At 43.4% G+C, this 20068-nt stretch overlaps 2 protein-coding genes across 2 annotated transcripts; both read right to left on the reverse strand.

Moving 5' to 3' along the window:
- Positions 1-106: 106 nt before the first annotated feature.
- LOC100485140 (trifunctional purine biosynthetic protein adenosine-3) lies at positions 107-18398 on the reverse strand. The gene is made up of 14 exons (XM_018091788.1): positions 18254-18398; positions 17314-17409; positions 16894-17068; positions 16080-16191; positions 15859-15930; positions 11929-12016; positions 10142-10256; positions 9607-9689; positions 8431-8537; positions 7222-7420; positions 5455-5706; positions 4198-4350; positions 1000-1203; positions 107-270 (listed from the first exon to the last, which is right to left on the reverse strand). Exons 1-14 carry the CDS (start codon positions 18396-18398, stop codon positions 107-109), a joined length of 1965 nt encoding a protein of 654 aa, XP_017947277.1.
- Positions 9455-12104, reverse strand: LOC116408752 (trifunctional purine biosynthetic protein adenosine-3-like). The gene is made up of 5 exons (XM_031896566.1): positions 11929-12104; positions 11358-11443; positions 10412-10568; positions 10142-10256; positions 9455-9689 (listed from the first exon to the last, which is right to left on the reverse strand). The coding sequence occupies exons 1-5, from the start codon at positions 11939-11941 to the stop codon at positions 9530-9532; spliced, it is 531 nt and encodes a 176-aa protein (XP_031752426.1). The 5' UTR covers positions 11942-12104; the 3' UTR covers positions 9455-9529.
- Positions 18399-20068: the final 1670 nt, after the last annotated feature.

A 20068-nucleotide genomic window follows, 5' to 3' on the forward strand; every position in this document is an offset into this window, starting at 1 on the left:
AATCTGGTTGGTTCCACTCTACCATATGAATGTGAGTAAAGGTGGAAAACTACAGGTTAGCTAAGCAATACACATCTCGCACAGCCCTATGGGACTAAATATATACTTAATACTGAGAGTGCGATTGGCAGAGCTTGCCTGGGCTAGAGATGAAGACTGCAACCTTGCGGGTATTGCCTGATGCTCGTTGAACTGTTAGGCTCTTCAGTAATGGGAAAGAGTTCACTCTCAGGGCTTCCAGCATATGGGTAACTCGTACTGGAGAATGTTCTGCAGAAACAAACAGATAAAACATATTTAGTGCTCATTTAGAAATGGGCAAACGGCTAAATCAGATGCAAAAATGTGTGCGTTGGACACTATTCACTAAGATACTTTGCGGATGCAATTCAGTTTAATGGCAGACAGCCTAAGGCACTGACAGAAATGTCTCTGATGGCCAGGCCAGTAGTGGGAATAGTATATTATACAGACCAACAGTATGCAGTGGTGTGCCCTTTAGTGGCCTACACAAGACTTAAAGGAGAAGGAAAGTCATTTTGACATTTTACTGCCAATAGATTCGCCACATTAGTGCCACCTAGAACCTTATATTTATTCTGCAGAAAGCTTTACCATACCTGAGTAAAGAGCCCTAGAAGCTCCCTCTGTTTGTTTAAGATTGCAGCTGCCATTTTAGCTTGGTGTTCATAGCTTCCTGCTGCAGCTCTAGCCGTTATAGCTCAGATTACACATTCCTAAGGGAGGGGGAGCAGGTTAAGGGAGAGAGGAGAGAACTGCACAGATTCTGGCCCCGGGAATGAAGGATTTTTCTGAGAGAGAAAGTCAGATACCCTAAGAACATATAGACCTTTCTGATAAAGCTTACTTAGTTTTTACCTTTCCTTCTCCTTTATTATAATGTTCATATCCCTTAGATGATAGTTGCTAAAATGGTCGTTTATTGCAGCATTTCTCAATTCCCTGGTCACGCACACAATTTTTAGAGATTGACATAACCTCCTCGATGTTGAATTAAAGCCCCAATCAGCCAGGCCTCTTCTTGCTTCTGTAACTGCAGCACAATCTGTTGGGCAAAACCCTTCTGGGCGATCAGCACAGCCCCAAGGCCACAGTTGAAACTGGAGACCATCTCTTGCTCCGACAGGGCACCTTCTTTGTACAGCCAAGAGAAGATTGCTGGTAGCCTCCAACACAGGGCATCTGAGAGAGCACAATATCATGTATCGATATATTCAAGCAAACATAGTTATCCACTATATATTCACTGAAACTGAAAAGGAGCTCAGCTGGGCAATAGGTCACTTCCTATTATGGATGACAGTCCCAAACAGCTCAGTCTGCAGTCCCAGAATATTAAAAAGTCCCTAATTTCTAATTCTCTTTGATCTCCTGCACTAAATGCCAAAAAAGATACAAAGTTTCTCAAACTTAATTAGATAAGTAGGCTTTTGGCAGAGCCCAGAATACTCACTCCCTGCACACTTAAATACAAGTGTAACTAATAAGCTTAACAGGACTCTTGGGGGAATTGAGACTCGCAGCTTAAAGGGCAATTTCACCTTCATTAGCAAAATTGTAATAACACATAAAACAAGACCACATAAATAAAGTTATGTATAACTTTATTTATAAAGCGCCACAAGGGTACGCAGCGCTGTACAATCTTACAAAATGACACACAGGGAGAACAAGTGTTATAATAAATAAATAAAATAAATATATATAAATACACAGGGAATAAGTGCCATGTGGTATGAGACACAGTAGGAAGGAGGTCCCTGCCCCGTAGAGCTTACAATCTAAGTATGTGTTCAAATTTTACATATCCTGGCAAATTTTGAAACATGGGAGTGGTATTGAAGGGGTGTGGTCACAAAAATAGGTGTGGCCAAGCAGTTCAGTAACTAGCCAGGAGATGTCATTAGGGTGGGCTCACCATGTGTTTGGTGCTCTGTTTAGGGACCAGGCAGGAGCGCTAGGGGTCCAGAGGCTGGACTAGGCCTTACTTTTTTGGATTAAGCCAGGATCCTGTGAATGAGGAATAGCTATTGATAGTCAGACCCTGCGGTTTAATACAGGCAGGGTTAGTGAGCAAGGGCAGTGACCTCGTTTAGGAGATTTATGAGGTTATGTAATTAAATGTACTATGTAATACTATTAAATGTCCTTAATTTTTCAGGATTCATTGAGGTCTGGCATGGTGCCGAGAGACTGGCGGATTGCTAATGTGGTGCCGTTATTTAAAAAGGGATCCCGTTCTCAGCCTGAAAACTATAGGCCTGTTAGTCTGACATCAGTAGTAGGAAAACTTTTGGAAGGGGTAATAAGGGATAGGGTACTTGAATACATTGCAGTTCACAATACTATTAGATTGTGCCAGCATGGTTTTATACGTAACAGATCTTGCCAGACTAATTTAGTCGCCTTTTATGAGGAGGTGAGCAGGAACCTTGATGCTGGAATGGCAGTTGATGTCATCTACTTAGATTTTGCTAAAGCGTTTGATACAGTACCTCACAGAAGGTTAATGATCAAATTGAGGAATATTGGCCTAGAACATAATATTTGTAATTGGATAGAGAACTGGCTGAAGGATAGAGTACAAAGAGTGGTGGTAAATGGAACATTTTCTAATTGGGCCAGTGTGGTTAGTGGAGTACCGCAGGGGTCAGTCCTTGGGCCTTTGCTTTTTAACTTGTTTATTAATGACCTGGAGGTGGGCATACACAGTACTGTTTCTATTTTTGCTGATGACACAAAATTGTGCAAAACTATAAGTTCCATGCAGGATGCTGCCGCTTTGCAGAGCGATTTGACAAAATTAGATAACTGGGCAGCAAACTGGAAAATGAGGTTCAATGTTGATAAGTGCAAAGTTATGCACTTTGGTAGAAATAATATAAACGCAAACTATCTACTGAATGGTAGTGTGTTGGGGGTTTCCTTAATGGAGAAGGATCTAGGGGTTTTTGTTGATAACAAGTTGTCTAATTCCAGGCAGTGTCATTCTGTGGCTACTACAGCAAATAAAGTGCTGTCTTGTATAAAAAAGGGCATTGACTCAAGGGATGAGAACATAATTTTGCCCCTTTATAGGTCCCTGGTAAGGCCTCACCTTGAGTATGTGGGGCAGTTTTGGGCTCCAGTCCTTAAGAAGGATATTAATGAGCTGGAGAGAGTGCAGAGACTGCAACTAAACTGGTAAAGGGGATGGAAGATTTAAACTATGAGGTGAGACTGTCGAGGTTGAGGTTGTTTTCTCTGGAAAAGAGGCGCTTGCGAGGGGACATGATTACTCTGTACAAGTACATTAGAGGGGATTATAGGCAGATGGGGGGGGGGGGGTTCTTTTTTCCCATAAAAACAATCAACGCACCAGAGGTCACCCCTATAGATTAGAGGAACGGAGCTTCCATTTGAAGCAGCGGAGGTGGTTTTTCACAGTGAGGTTGTGGAATGCCCTTCCTAGTGATGTGGTAATGGCAGACTCTGTTAATGCCTTTAAGAGGGGCCTGGATGAGTTCTTGATCAATCAGAATATCCAAGGCTATTGTGATACTAATATCTACAGTTAGTACTAGTGGTTGTATTTATAGTTTATGTATGTGAGTGTATAGATTGGTAGGTGTGGGTTGTGGGTGCTGGGTTTACTTGGATGGGTTGAACTTGATGGACACTGGTCTTTTTTCAACCCTATGTAACTATGTAACTATGTAACTATGTAAGAGCAGTAACCCATAGCAATCAGTCAGCAGGTAGATTTTACTGCTCACCTGTTTGAAAGAAACACATCTCCCCATCAGAGGCATCAGACAGGGATGCCCTTTGTCTCCGATTCTTTTCCTACTGGTGATAGAACCTTTACTGGAATTATTAGATGCAACAATAGCATTTCCGGCATTCAGTTAGGACAACAAATCCATAACCAATGCTTATATACAGATGATACACTCATGACTATAACCAAGCCGTTAACCTCCTTGCCCCCAATATAATTCACCTATTAGACACCTTCAGAAAAGTCTCAGGACTATCGATCAAACTAAATTTTTCTGAGAAGCGCAATGGGACAGATTCGCTCATCGCTAATTCCTACACCTTTCAATTTGAAAAAGCAAAAGATAATTAAGATTCAAAGTAAATTTCAATAATTCAATATTTTGCTCTTATTTCTCAGTTATTTTCACTGCTTACCTACAATAACCCCAAGTGATTGTGGAAGGACTCGCTGAAGACTTCCCATCAGCCCCCCTTCAGTAATAGGGGCGAAGGCTCTGATGTGCCCAGACTGGATAAAGGCAAGCAGGATGTTACTGTAGGTGAGGGGGGGGTTCAGTAACATGTCCCCTGGGGAGGGAAACAAGGATTCTTGTCTTAAATATTCTTCATCGTCACAGTATTCATAAAGGTTAATTGCAGTTACCTGATCCTTTTTATGTACCCATCATCCAGTTGTGGGGAGCACTGGGGTGCGGCTTTGTGCCTTGTATGAACAGATGTTAAATAACCTATGGATGCACATTATTCATATTATTGCCTGCAGATTTGGAAGCCATATTATAAAACTGCCAACCTCAGGCCTCAGGTTCTTCACAGTCCTGTACTGAAATCTATCCTGGCATGACTGCAGGTGAGACCATGATTGGTTCCTATGGGTTAGCTGAATCATCTGAAGGGCCGGCCTCTGTTCCATTTGCCCTGTGCTGCTGAGTGCAAAACTGCCATTTTTCCTTCTGTTAATGTACTATGGCATTACAAATACTTTTTGGGTTCAACCCTTTAAATTCATAACAATGTCAAGGTGACTGAAAACAGGTTTCAGAACAGGGTCGGACTGGGGGGTGCAGGGCCCACCGGGGCTTCTGACTTGGGGGCCCCTGCACCCCTCAATGGCCTCCGCCGCAGCCTTTCAAAACCCTCTGCAGGCCCCCCCATCCGTTCAACCCCCTCTCCCGAGCATGCCCAAATTAAACTTATGTTCAGCATGTCGGGGTAGGTGAGAGGGAGACCTGCGGCTCGGTATAGTGCCCTGTGGGGATCGGGTTTTTTCCCCATGTCCTGTTAGCCCCGTGCGACCCTGTTTCATGTTGGCTGAGCAAAATAAACTTTACTTGCACATCATATAAGTCATGTTTCCTTCAGTCATGGAATTACACAATTACAACAAGCAGGCAGCCGCCATTTTGTTCACACCGTTATTAAACTTTGCATCATCCCAAAATCTTCCTCAGGAAGGCCCAAAGGGGGTCCAGTCTGAAGTCCAGTTAGGGTGACATTTAGGCTGAATGCTGATTTGATGTCTAGGATCTGATAGCTATAATGGGGTGACTGTTCTGATGATTCCCTCTTGGTTTGAGCATTATATTAGGTTTACAGCAGTAAGAATTTATATAATAAGAAAGGATTAAGGGATTAAATATACATTCTTATGATGAGAAATAAAAATTGTACCCCAGGTTTGCTCTCCTTTCCCCACTGGCAACAAGGAGGAGTAGTCAATGGAACATTTTCTCAAGATCTTTTCTATAAGTGCAGTATTGTCAGAGTGCACTCCAGCTGCCCGTAGCCCAACGATCCAGTCTCCGGCCTTCATTCTCTCCAGCTGGGGAAGTTTGTGCTCTCGTTCTACTATTCCCACTGCACAGCCGCTCAGGGTGTAGCTGCCCTCGGGATACACATTGGGCAGGTAGGCAATTTCCCTTTCTGTGAAAAAGCAAGAGTACACTTTTTTAATTAGATGACATTTTATAGTATAATTAAAAAATATATATATTTTAGGACAAAAGAATGAAAACAATAGTATTGTAACATACTAGTTAGGCAGGAACCAAATAATTAGATTGTTGGTGATAATCTGACTTCTACTGTAAAGCAGGGACACCCAGCTGTTCCCAGTCTTCACCAACGCACTTTTGGGGCCCCGGAACTTTTGACCAAAGGTGAGAGCCAGCCGAGCGTCTGGCAAGTATGTATACAGCATATTTACATGTAACATTAGCTCTGTATACAATATGGACTATGGTTAGATGAACTATAATGGCCCTTTTCTTCTGTAAAATATTATGAGACAAACTTGGATATGAAACACTGTACTGGTATGGGACCTATTAGGCAGAAAGCTCGGGATCCGTGGTGTTCCAGATAAGGGGTCTTTCTTTCGGATTTTCTACCTTGAGTCTACTAAAACATTTATTTAAACTGTAATTAAACCTAAAAGAATTGTTTTGGCTCCAATAAGGATTAATTATAGTTGGAATCAAGTACAGGTACTGTTTTATTATTACAGAGAAAAGAGAATCATTTAACCATTAAATAAACCCAATAGGGCTGTTCTGCCCCCAATAAGGGGTAATTATATCTTAGTTGGGATCAAGTACAGGTACTGTTTTATTATTACAGAGAAAAGGGAATCATTTAACCATGAAATAAACCCAATAGGGCTGTTCTGCCCCCAATAAGGGGTAATTATATCTTAGTTGGGATCAAGTACAGGTACTGTTTTATTATTACAGAGAAAAGGGAATCATTTAACCATTAAATAAACCCAATAGGACTGTTCTGCCCCCAATACGGGGCAATTATATCTTAGTTGGGATCAAGTACAGGTACTGTTTTATTATTACAGAGAAAAGGGAATCATTTAACCATGAAATAAACCCAATAGGACTGTTCTGCCCCCAATACGGGGCAATTATATCTTAGTTGGGATCAAGTACAGGTACTGTTTTATTATTACAGAGAAAAGGGAATCATTTAACCATTAAATAAACCCAATAGGACTGTTCTGCCCCCAATACGGGGCAATTATATCTTAGTTGGGATCAAGTACAGGTACTGTTTTATTATTACAGAGAAAAGGGAATCATTTAACCATGAAATAAACCCAATAGGGCTGTTCTGCCCCCAATAAGGAGTAATGATATCTTAGTTGGGATCAAGTACAGGTACTGTTTTATTATTACAGAGAAAAAGGATATTTTTAAGAATGTAAATTATTTGATTAAAATGGAGTCTATGGGAGATGGCCTTTCTGTAATTTGGAACTTTCTGGATAATGGTTTTTTGGATAAGGGGTCCAATACCTGTATTTGATAGGTGGATCAGAAAACAGTCTGGACACTGGTTTATTCTCTATAGTTTGCACTGAAAATGTATGTTAGGCACAGAAACAACAGTAATTAAGAGCTTATATATAAACTAAATTCCAGAGTCTCTTACCAAACAATGTGCTGCCAGATGATTTACAGGCAGAAACTAATCCAGTTGCTATTGATTGAGTTATATCAGCATCCAGCTTGCCACAAGCCATGTAGGGCATGAAGAAGAGAGTTTTGGCTCCCTGAGCTAACATATCATTCATGCACGTAGCAACCAGCCCCTCGGCCACTTTGCTGTGCTGACTGCATGTTCTGGCTATCTGAAGCAAAAGACAGAGAGAGAACCTGGTGAAGGGTGAATAGGAGAAAAAAGTATTGGTATCAGTAGTCCCTGTTTATTTTCTGGCCTGTCATTCAGGATGGGTACGGTGCTTGAAAGTCTGTGAACCCTTTTTCAGTTTATTATTAATAATAATATTTCTGCATAAATGGCCTAATTTTCACGTAAGGTCCCAATTGAACAAATGAGTCAAAGAAATAATGCTTGTTGATCTCGGTGAGATTTGATTGCGGGGGCCACAGGCAGTAGCAAGGTATGGGTGCACAAAGGTATATACAATACCCAAATCCTCAGCGCTCAAAATAAAGTTCCAGTGAAGTGCTGTAATGGCTGTGATGTTGCTGCTCCTGTCAAAGTAGCAAGGTATGCTTTGGGGTAGTGGTGCAGCTTGGAGGTACATGTTGTACAGTATCTGAGGCCTCCATGGCTGGGGTAGAGAGCCCTTGATGTGGCAGGTCTGGTGGACCCCATACACCCCAGTCCAGTAGTTATTGAGGAAATTTGCTGGCAGAAAAAATGACCCTAAACACACAAGTCGATCTACCAAAGAATGGCTAAAGCAGAAGAAAAGTGTCAAAGTCCTGATACTAATCCTATAGAAATGTAGTGGAAGGAGCAGAAGTGGGCAGTTCATGTGCCCCATTTACCAAAAGCAAAGGGTCACATACTCTTGCAAATAAGTCACTTTTGGTCATTTTTGGTATTGTGTTTTTGTATTTAGTGTTATGACTTTTGCTATAGTTTTAAAATTACAGTGTATTCATGCAAAAATTCAAAAAGGGTTCATAAGCTTTCAAGCACCACAGTAAAACTGAAATTATTTTCTGGCGTACAAACATACAGTTATGGAACTGGAACGTGATCTTACAGGACAGGCAGAAGGAACGGCACAAGTGTGTATGTGTGGATCCCGGGGCTGCTATGGGGAGCTCCAATGGAAGGGCCAAGAAGAAGAATAAAGTCAATCTGGGGCCTTGGCAGGGTTCTTACCTGTATTTTAGCGTCTGTGCTGTTAGTTGTGCATACCAACATGGGATCCTTGTGCTGAGCTGCATTTAGCGGCAGGTAACCACATTTGATGGAATCCTGTCTGAAAGCTGAGGGTTATACTGCAAAGTATTAGAACATTCCAAGAAGCCATCTTGAGACTATCAGCCACTTTGTGGTTTCTTTTAACTTAAGTCTCAGGCCACAACTGTGCTGGTACCATAGATTCATATAGCCCCACATTCAGTATGTGTTATACTGAGTACTAAATTCACTGATAGTTTTACATACATAGTGCAAACTCAAAAACTTGCCAAAAATCTCAACCAATTCAGTATCTCTGTAACCCAGTGTTCCCCAACTAGTGTCTCGTGAGCAACGTGTTGCTCCCAATGGCCCCAAGCAGCTGCTTATTTTTGAATTTCTGGTAATTTTGGTTGCATAAAAACCAAGTATAATGCCAAACAGAGCCTTCTGTAGGCTGCCAGTCCACATAGGGTATCAATTATAGCTCTTATTGGCACCCCCAGGAACCTTTTTCATGCTTGTGTTGCTCCCCAACACTCCATTTCAATGTTTCTCATGGGTATAAAAGGTTGGGGATCCCTGCTGTAACCCAATATCTCTATGTATCACACATTGGCTCTCTGTCTGGCCTGCAGACATTCATAGTGACTCCGGTTACGGAAATATCTATTTGTATGAGTGTTGTATTGAGTGTGAATAAGATTCAGTCAGTGGGTCGGACTTTAAATCTAAAATGGAATCTTCCAGGAAGCCGGACAAGTAAAATTGATTGGTTAATATGTCAAATTACATGCATTTTTGCAGCATGAAGAATAAAGTAATGTTGAGTACAATGTGATCATAAGCCAAGGAACACGTTTGAATTTAATGATCATTAAAGCTATAGGTTGGGGGTGGGGTATCAAGTGGATACTTATTGGAATCCATTTGAAAAAAATAAATTTTTTACTACATTCTCTATTTCCTATAGCTTTGTATACCAGTTACTATTGTCCATTAAATGAATGGATTCTGACAATAATGCAGTTTTTATAGTGGTGCCACCAGGATGACATTTGCTGTATCAGTGCCAGAGTTAATGACCCTGCCTAGGAGCCAATGGAGCAGGGAGCATAACATTTGGAGAGTAAAAGAAAGTTAGAAACCCATTACCGGCCTCCCCACTTTGCTCTGCATCTAAATGGACTTCACTGATTGCTGTGGCTGTAAAATCTGGTTTCTGTCGGTCCTTTGGGCTAAAGATTTGGAGAGACAAATACAATTAGTGGGTAGCAATGTTTTACAGCATGGATGGGTAAATGGAGACCTTCCCCCTACTAGACTGTTAAACTACAACTTCCAACATCCAGCAACAGTCTTCACCAGGTACTTACATCAGATCTGTCCATGGTTTTTCCCTATTAATACATGAGATTGATGTAATAACAGGCACAATGATTCCCAAGTCTAGTAACCCACAGCAACCAATACAAAATGTTTACTTTCAGTGGTAAATGCTACTTGCTGGTTGGCTGATAGGGGGTAACTATAACTGGAGCTAACCCTTTCCCTATTGTGTAAAAGTCATAATAGGTCGGACTGGTGGGTGCAGTGCCCACTAGGGCTGCCATCCCAGGGTTGCCATTTCATGTAAAATGAATTTACTAATAGCTAACTCGCTGCCTGCCCAGGAAAGAGACCAACTTACTGCGTTTCCCGTGTTCTGGCGGCTCCCGCAAAGTCAGCGACTGCCCCACGATTCTGTTGTGCTGAAGCAGATGCAACACAGGACTGTAGCCCCTCCAAGCTCATATCATTCTGCCCTAAAACAACAAATCGGTGCAGGGTGTAAGAACCTGGGTTGATATTTTATAACACTATTATCATTTCTTATCAGAAACTAAGGATTCTGGTGATGAGTCAATGTGAAAAATCAATAATTTCCTCCCATTGAAATAAATATAAAAATCACCATTACCATCTTGTTCTTTCCCTGCCAGGGGGCCAGATGTGGGCCTAGGAGCAGGGACCAGGCATAGCTCTTGCAACCAGACAGGTACGCGCCTGTGAAGATGGCCGTCAATGGCTGATTGGATCACTTCATACAGATCTGTTTCCAGTAGCGGCAGAAGAACCTTCAAACATAAACTCTCATTCAGAAACACTTAACAAATCTGTGCTCAGTTTGCCTGTAGTTGTTTACTTCTAAGGCTTCCAGACTATCCCTTTAAAAACTAGACCCGCTTAATAAATTCTCTCCTGCTGTGGTTATTTAGATATGGTTTTCAGTTAATACTGCATGGCCACATAAGAATCAAAGCATTATGCATCAAAATATATTGCTTATTGGTTGTGCAGAATGTGAAATCAGTGTGAGTCTAGAAAAAATGGGCGATATGTCAACCCTCACTTGAGAAAACATAACATTAGAGTTGAAAGGAACATCCCTAGAAGCAGAATCCAGAAGGGAGTCCCCCAATAAAACTGTAAAATTGTAAGTCACTGAGGAGGAGGAAGAGTGTTTTATTATTTAAACACAAAACACTTTTTATCATTTTCATGATATTAGCAGTTTTTACACTTGTAATATACTGAGTTGAAACAACAGTGCCATTCGGGCATATCACTCAGCAAATACTTAGTGAGAAGTGGATGGTCTTGTGAAGTTGCTCTGCTTAGAACTGATCAGAAGACTCTTATCTGGTCACCAACTGAATTTTCTGAGCAGAACAACCTCACGACTTTTCTCACTTAATTTTCTGTTAACTGCAGTTCCCTAAAAGTTCCCCTTTCAACTTCATTATATTAGCAGTGTAAAAACAACTAATATCTTTTGAAAATGTATTATTATACATTTATCTATTATTTATAAATCTTGCAATTCATTTTGCAGGTTTATGTTTCCTTTGACGGCCATTTCTTACCTGACTTTCAAAGTCTTGGAAGGTACATTTGAGCCCAAGAACGATAGGACCCTGCCCTGTCAGCATTATTTTGGCACCAAGCACCCCTGGTATTCAAGCACAACAATATGTATTAGAAGAAATGAATCATGGAATTTCCATTAAAAACCAGACTAATTGTAACAATGCACATTCAAGTTTTCCTCTTTAAGAAACGTATTGGATACATCTTCTTTTCAACTCAACTCTTCATTTCAAAGTGATTTCATGGAACATCATGACTGGATTATACTATAAGTCTCAACTAATACATGCCTAAAGCAGTTCCACTGAAATAATGGGATCACATGTTGGTGACTGTATTACCCTTGGGCAGTGGTGTAACTTGACTTTGCTGGGCTACCCTGCAAAACAATATATTTGGGGCCACCCTCTATGTCACATTACTACAACATGGAGTTGCCTACAGTGCCTAAAGGCAAAGCTGCTGCTCATAGCTACCATTGGCTTGACTAGTAGTAGTGATCCAGATGCTCTTTATGGCATAACTCTATGTTATATGTTATATATATGTCTACTTTCCCACTTTCACCTGCATAGGACATTCCTTCCTTCTTCAGAGCACAAGAAATTTGCTGTAGGATTGTATCCTGGATCTTCCTTAATAAAGGTGCAGAGGCCTAAAAATACATCTATATTACAAAGAGTGCAGGATGCTGAAAACATTAGACATGGTGATTAATGGCTCCTATATTCCTCCTTAAACTGAGATTGGGAGGAGGCGATGACATTATGCTTGATTTAATGTCAGATAACTGTCTTCTGACTGTCAAGTAGCTGTTGCAAAGTCTTATTTGACACTTAAGGCACTTACTCCCATATGTAATAAAAGGCCCCAAGTTTGCCCAGGAGCAGTAACCTATAGCAACCAATATTTGCTTTCAAACATCCAGTAAATTCTACCAGAGGCGGGCCAAGCCTGGCCACTGCTCCCCACCACTGCTTCCCCCTACCCCAGTGAGTATAGCTGCTTCCCCCTGCCCCAGTGAGTATAGCTGCTTCCCCCTACCCCAGTGAGTATAGCTGCTTCCCCCTACCCCAGTGAGTATAGCTGCTTCCCCCTGCCCCAGTGAGTATAGCTGCTTCCCCCTACCCCAGTGAGTATAGCTGCTTCCCCCTGCCCCAGTGAGTATAGCTGCTTCCCCCTGCCCCAGTGAGTATAGCTACTCCCCCTGCCCCAGTGAGTATAGCTGCTTCCCCCTGCCCCAGTGAGTATAGCTACTTCCCCCTGCCCCAGTGAGTATAGCTGCTTCCCCCTGCCCCAGTGAGTATAGCTGCTTCCCCCTGCCCCAGTGAGTATAGCTGCTTCCCCCTGCCCCAGTGAGTATAGCTGCTTCCCCTGCCCCAGTGAGTATAGCTGCTTCCCCCTACCCCAGTGAGTATAGCTGCTTCCCCCTACCCCAGTGAGTATAGCTGCTTCCCTCTACCCCAGTGAGTATAGCTGCTTCCCCCTACCCAGTGAGTATAGCTACTTCCCCCTGTCCCAGTGAGTATAGCTGCTTCCCCCTGCCCCAGTGAGTATAGCTACTCCCCCCTGCCCCAGTGAGTATAGCTGCTTCCCCCTGCCCCAGTGAGTATAGCTACTTCCCCCTGCCCCAGTGAGTATAGCTGCTTCCCCCTACCCCAGTGAGTATAGCTGCTTCCCCCTGCCCCAGTGAGTATAGCTGCTTCCCCCTGCCCCAGTGAGTATAGCTGCTTCCCCTGCCCCAGTGAGTATAGCTGCTTCCCCCTACCCCAGTGAGTATAGCTGCTTCCCCCTGCCCCAGTGAGTATAGCTGCTTCCCCCTACCCCAGTGAGTATAGCTGCTTCCCCCTGCCCCAGTGAGTATAGCTGCTTCCCTCTACCCCAGTGAGTATAGCTGCTTCCCCCTACCCAGTGAGTATAGCTACTTCCCCTGCCCCAGTGAGTATAGCTGCTTCCCCTACCCAGTGAGTATAGCTACTTCCCCCTGCCCCAGTGAGTATAGCTGCTTCCCCCTGCCCCAGTGAGTATAGCTACTCCCCCCTGCCCCAGTGAGTATAGCTACTTCCCCCTGCCCCAGTGAGTATAGCTGCTTCCCCCTGCCCCAGTGAGTATAGCTGCTTCCCCCTGCCCCAGTGAGTATAGCTGCTTCCCCCTACCCCAGTGAGTATAGCTGCTTCCCTCTACCCCAGTGAGTATAGCTGCTTCCCCCTACCCCAGTGAGTATAGCTGCTTCCCCTGCCCCAGTGAGTATAGCTGCTTCCCCCTGCCCCAGTGAGTATAGCTGCTTCCCCCTACCCCAGTGAGTATAGCTGCTTCCCTCTACCCCAGTGAGTATAGCTGCTTCCCCCTACCCCAGTGAGTATAGCTGCTTCCCCCTGCCCCAGTGAGTATAGCTACTTCCCCCTGCCCCAGTGAGTATAGCTGCTTCCCCCTGCCCCAGTGAGTATAGCTGCTTCCCCCTACCCCAGTGAGTATAGCTGCTTCCCTCTACCCCAGTGAGTATAGCTGCTTCCCCCTACCCCAGTGAGTATAGCTGATTCCCCCTACCCCAGTGAGTATAGCTGCTTCCCCCTACCCCAGTGAGTATAGCTGCTTCCCCCTACCCCAGTGAGTATAGCTGCTTCCCCCTACCCCAGTGAGTATAGCTGCTTCCCCCTACCCCAGTGAGTATAGCTGCTTCCTCCTACCCCAGTGAGTATAGCTGATTCCCCCTACCCCAGTGAGTATAGCTGCTTCCCCCTACCCCAGTGAGTATAGCTGCTTCCCCCTACCCCAGTGAGTATAGCTGCTTCCCCCTACCCCAGTGAGTATAGCTGCTTCCCCCTGCCCCAGTGAGTATAGCTGCTTCCCCCTGCCCCAGTGAGTATAGCTGCTTCCCCCTACCCCAGTGAGTATAGCTGCTTCCCCCTGCCCCAGTGAGTATAGCTGCTTCCCCCTGCCCCAGTGAGTATAGCTGCTTCCCCCTACCCCAGTGAGTATAGCTGCTTCCCCCTGCCCCAGTGAGTATAGCTGCTTCCCCCTACCCCAGTGAGTATAGCTGCTTCCCCCTGCCCCAGTGAGTATAGCTGCTTCCCCCTACCCCAGTGAGTATAGCTGCTTCCCCCTGCCCCAGTGAGTATAGCTGCTTCCCCCTACCCCAGTGAGTATAGCTGCTTCCCCCTACCCAGTGAGTATAGCTGCTTCCCCCTGCCCCAGTGAGTATAGCTGCTTCCCCCTGCCCCAGTGAGTATAGCTGCTTCCCCCTGCCCCAGTGAGTATAGCTGCTTCCCCCTGCCCCAGTGAGTATAGCTGCTTCCCCCTGCCCCAGTGAGTATAGCTGCTTCCCCCTGCCCCAGTGAGTATAGCTGCTTCCCCCTGCCCCAGTGAGTATAGCTGCTCCCCCCTGCCCCAGTGAGTATAGCTGGTAGACGGCCTGTAGAGGGGGGAGTGCAAGCCCCAAGTTCCCAAGTTCAAGCCCTGAATCCTACCTTCTATTTGGTTGCTATGGGTTACTGCTCCTGGGCAAACTTAGTGTATTTTAGTATATAACCCCATTAGCCTTTCCCCAGCTAAAGTCCTAGTTACTTGAGACTCTCCGGGCCCTCAGAGCAGTGGAGTAAAGCAGGATCTTGATTCTGTGCAATTTATACAAAGTAGGACATTCTCATTAATTGCAATAACATGTAGTTCTATAGACCTACCGTTACCATTTTGTGCTACTAACTCGTCCTAAAATCACTGCTCTGTGAGCCCTAAACAGCTGGCCCCCAAAGCAGCAAAAGTGCCTTTTGAGGTGCAGCATTTTGCCCCCTTGAAAAAAAAAAACAAAGTTAAACATGTATGGAGCAACTGCTATATTGGCCATTTACTATTTAGTATTATGCAGAGCACTCATTAAGTGTCGGTTTCAGCCTAAATGGACTTCAGGCGTTGCAATTAAAACATTTCCCACAGATTTCAGTGGCTTTAGGCTGAGTGCTTGCCACGGCCCTATAGGCAGCTCTATATACAGCTCTATATACTGTAGGTATAAGCACAGAACTGCTAACACTTCATATACCCTAAATTGCCTTCTAGTATTATATCTATGCCAAGCTGCATTGTTACCATGGGTTCTGGGTCATTTTCCTGCATTTCCGTTGCTTGTGAAACTTGAGATATGTCCCTTTTAAGGTTTTGGAGCCGAACAGGTGGCATAGGGGCCAGTGAGGAGCCGTCAGTAAAACCCAGGCACTGAAAGACAATTGGCAGAGGTATTTGCTCACCTACATTTGTTATACAGACTTTATATACATTATAGTATATTGATAGCCACAATAATTTGGCTCTTCCTTATATTCATATATATATTTATGTATACAAATACAAAGAAGCTCTGTTCTATGTATATGCCCTCATATTCTATTGAATAAATACATTCAAATAAATACAAGGTAGTAGAACTTTTAATAAATAGGTTATATTACAACTTGTATAAGACGTTAGTAAGTACTATATTACTGAACATTGACAACCTACTGAAAATTCCACTCCTTCCAGGCGCTCTTCAACTAAGAAGGTTTCCGGTGGGATCCCAAGTGTCCAGGTGTCCTGTAATGGATAAATGTTTGTTTTTACCCAACTAATAGACCCTGCTTGACTCTGGAGGCCAACAAAATGGTGAAAGACTTGGAAACACCATAGAAATCTATAGCTGAACCCCACCTCAAGGCTATGTAGCATGGAAGGTGGTACTTTACATGTGTGAGCTGCTGTACTGCTCGGCAGGCCCCATCTTTGTCACTGGCAATACATAGGCTTCTCCCTGATGCTGAGGAGCACGGCTTTACCACCAACGCAGCGAAGTCTGCACTTCATCAGGAACAGAAGACAGCACTTGTTTAGTGAAACATCAGTCAGTTCTTCACATTGAAATCCCCAATTCATTTATTTTCCGTTACCATACTAAGCAATAGACATGCAGCAGTTATGGGGCAGGTTTATCAAAGTTCAATCTGGTCATTGCCAGCCATTCAGACTTTGATGGAATCAATTCAACTGGACACCAATTTGATAAATATAGATCAATATCAATGTTGATCATTTTCAGAATCTTTAGAATTCATTTTCCCAAATGATCCAATATAACCACTGGTTTGAGATGTTGAAGGATTAATCACTATTGAGAATGAATGTGTTGTAATTAATCTAATACGATTGGACCAGGCAGTGCTGTGCAACATATTACAAGTAAAGGGCCAATTATATTGTATACAGCATGTTGGAGGGCCAGATCCAATTAAAATGATTATTATGTTATATGATGAAGCTTATGAAGCCTCTGAGTGGAGTGGGGGGGCATAAAAATCCTTTGGATGGCCACATAAGGCCCAGGGGGCCTCCAGACAGCCCTGGTCTATGGCATCTTACAGCAGCCCCTCAGGTATTTGCCAAAATCCACAGATTGCCAGTCCAGGCCTGATTTAGATTTAATATTTGGGAAGATAAGGCCCAAGATTTTTAATAAACTTGCCCCTCAGTAACACAATGCTAACATTACAGCCAGTAACTCACTAGGTGATGAAGCTGCAGGCATCATGAGGGTTAGTGAATGATTTCCCTTGCACCATCGGGATGCCATGTTGGTCCATAAAGTCTTTAGCAAAACTCCTTCTTGCCTCCAGCTGAGCCGCCTTCGCTGTGGGTCCGAAGCACCTCACTCCCACTGCAGTCAAACTATCAAGGATTCCTAGCATGAAAAGTGTATGGGGAGTAAGAAACACCCCCCACACTAATAAAAGTAAATGCACACAAAGTACTTGCAGAAACCAATTTAACACCACTCGGCACTGTGCCTGTTGTCTTTACTCCATAGTCCACTTTACACATATGCTTTAGTCTCAAACACATAACTAGGCTCCAGTGCAGTGTCAAACACCGGGTCTGTTACTCTCTCTCTTGAGTTCTTCATCCTCACAGAGCTCTGTCTCTTACCAGCAGCAAGGAGGGAAATCTGGCTAACCACGACCAGCCGGATATTGTGGTCTATGCAGAACTGCTTTAATATGTTAGGGTTGCTGATTAAGACATCTGTAAGGAGTAAAATAAAAGAACATAATGACATAACTTTTTATATTTTTAAGTTTGTATTTATGGCTGGGAGCTACCATATTATTTCCCTTAGACAGTACATTACTGGCATTATTGGAGACAGTACATATACAGGATAATATATAAGCATATGCCCACAAATGTCATCCTAATTGGCCTTCAGGCTGGACACCTCCTTCAACTGTGTTTGCCCCCCTCAGTGGTGTCAGCCTCACAGTTTGGGTACCTATGCTTTACCCAGTGATCCCTAACCAGTGGCACACACAAACCCCTTGGATGTTGCTCCCAGTGGCCTTAAAGCAGGTACTTATTTTTGAATTTCTTGCTTGGAGTCACATTTTTGTTGTATTAAAACCAGGTGTACTGCAAGGCCACACTGGTGCTACCAAATAACCAGTCACAGCCCTTATTTAGTACCCCAGTTACATTTCATGCTTGTGTTGCTCCCCAGCTCTTTTTGAATGTGGCTCAAAGGTAAAAAAAAAGGTTGCAAACCCCTGCTCTAGACAGTAATGTAGACAGCAGGCTTACTGGATAGCTCCCAACATGCCACACTGGAAAATAGGGATGGTTAGTCCACAATGCTGATCCGCCATGACCACTCCAAATTACGCCCAGACATGGACCCGGTGAATCCTAAATTGCACCCACTTTCTGATAAGCCCTATCATTTAGGCCCGTAGGGTAAGAACCATTTCAGCCAACCCCTTCCCCATAGAATGATTGTTTACATTGTAATTTTGTATTTTGGCATAGAATGATATGCTCCCATCCCATCAGAGTGCAAGAACATTTACAAAGAAGTGAAAGTGACGTTACAGACCTGAGTTAGTGATTTTCTCACTGCCCATAGCACCAGTATTCCCCGGCGCAACTAGAACCTGTTTCACTCTGGCAGACTGGGACAGTTTTTGGGCCAGAACCAGCTCTCTCGTTCCACCCCCAACCACCAGCACTCTGTCAGTCATAGTTCTGTGAGCAAAGAAATGGAATAAAGGTTACTCATAAATGCCCAGTGTCTGCTCAATAGGTTACTCAAAAGATACTGGAACAGTCTTTTTTTAACTTTTTTATTCATGTCTCCCTTTTTAGGACCAGCGGTTGGAGAGGGTCAAGTGGAGCCATTTGTATCACCCAATCCGTGCAGAATGTTTATGGATAAACCGGATCCATATGGTTGCCGACTTTGCCAAACGGGCAGATCATACAATGAAAGGCCAAATTTGGGAGACCTGGGAGATCAGTGTGGAAACAGTAACATCATTTTTGAACAGTAAGGACAATTACACACCTTTATGACTATGGCCTTATAGTGTCCAGCCCTCTGTTCAATGTACAGCGCATCAGAGATTTATTATTATTATTTCCAAGATATTGGAAATGGGTCGTCCTAATCCCCCTGAGTAGAAAGCAATTTCCTATAACAGAAAACAGTGGGTGCATAAGTGATTCGAAACCAGTTTTTGGGGTGAAGGCTGATATGTTCCTAATACAATGTAAAAAATAAATGAACATGCAAAGGATATGAAAGAATAATATTGTTTTCCTCCACAAAGCAGTAGCTGTAAATTCAAATAATTAGTTTTGCCTAGTGTGACCTTTACTGTCCTTTTGTAATTGTCTGTCCTGACAAAAGGAGTTAATAGATCATTAAAAACTCAGTATGAGGATTGTGACCTTTCAGAGGACACGTTCATTACCAGAATGTGAAACAGACTGGACTGATAATAACTACTTGTGCCATTCTAGGATACTCCCAATATGTACTAAAGGGTTACTACCATCTAAATACAAAAAATGTGTGTTTTGGCTGAAAAGGAAAGTGAATAATTTATGGGAAGAGACTGGGGCTGTTACAGAGCTAAAGGAACAGTAACATGAAAAAATGAAAGTGTATGAAAGCAATTACAGTATAATGTACTGTTGCCCTGCACTGATTAAACTTGTGTGTTTGCTTCAGAAAGACTGCTATAGTTTATATAAATAAAGTTATTGTGTAGCCGTGGGGGTATTTTGGAATTGAAATAGGGCCCAATGGCACAGGTTACATAGCAGATAACAGATAAGCTCTCTAAAACACCATTGTATTATACAGAGCGGATCTGTTATCTGCTATGTGCCTGTGCCTTTTCTCCTACTTTCCAACTTGAATGCCCATCCCCATGGCTACAAAGGGTGCAATGGGACTCTGTGGTCTAGTGATGTGACTCCTCCTTGATGGGCTCCAAGCACTTGAGCCTCAGGCAGCCAGAGTTGGACTGGGCCGGCAGGGCATTGGGAGAGGACCCAGTGGGCCCCACCAACCCAGACCTGACCCGGGCCCCTGAGCTTCTTCCCTGAAGTTAAGTATAATGTACACACTCAGGGAAGAGGGTTGACAGTGGGGCAGTGGGGGTCCCTGGAGGGGTGTGGGGGCCCAGGGGTGGCATCCCCAAGGTAAATAAAATATGTTCCTTAAAAAGTGGAAATAGATTTGTTTTTATCTATGGAAATAATTTTTTTCAACACTAATTTAATAAACATTGTATATCATTAAAAGGTGAGCAGTGACAGTATGCCATTAATTACATACTATAAGGTTAAATATTATGAGAAAAAGAGGGTGATTAAAGGGGTTTTAGCAAGAAGATTATGTGGG

Source organism: Xenopus tropicalis, chromosome 2, assembly GCF_000004195.4.
Source record: "Xenopus tropicalis strain Nigerian chromosome 2, UCB_Xtro_10.0, whole genome shotgun sequence".
NCBI classification, from domain to species: Eukaryota; Metazoa; Chordata; class Amphibia; order Anura; family Pipidae; genus Xenopus; species Xenopus tropicalis.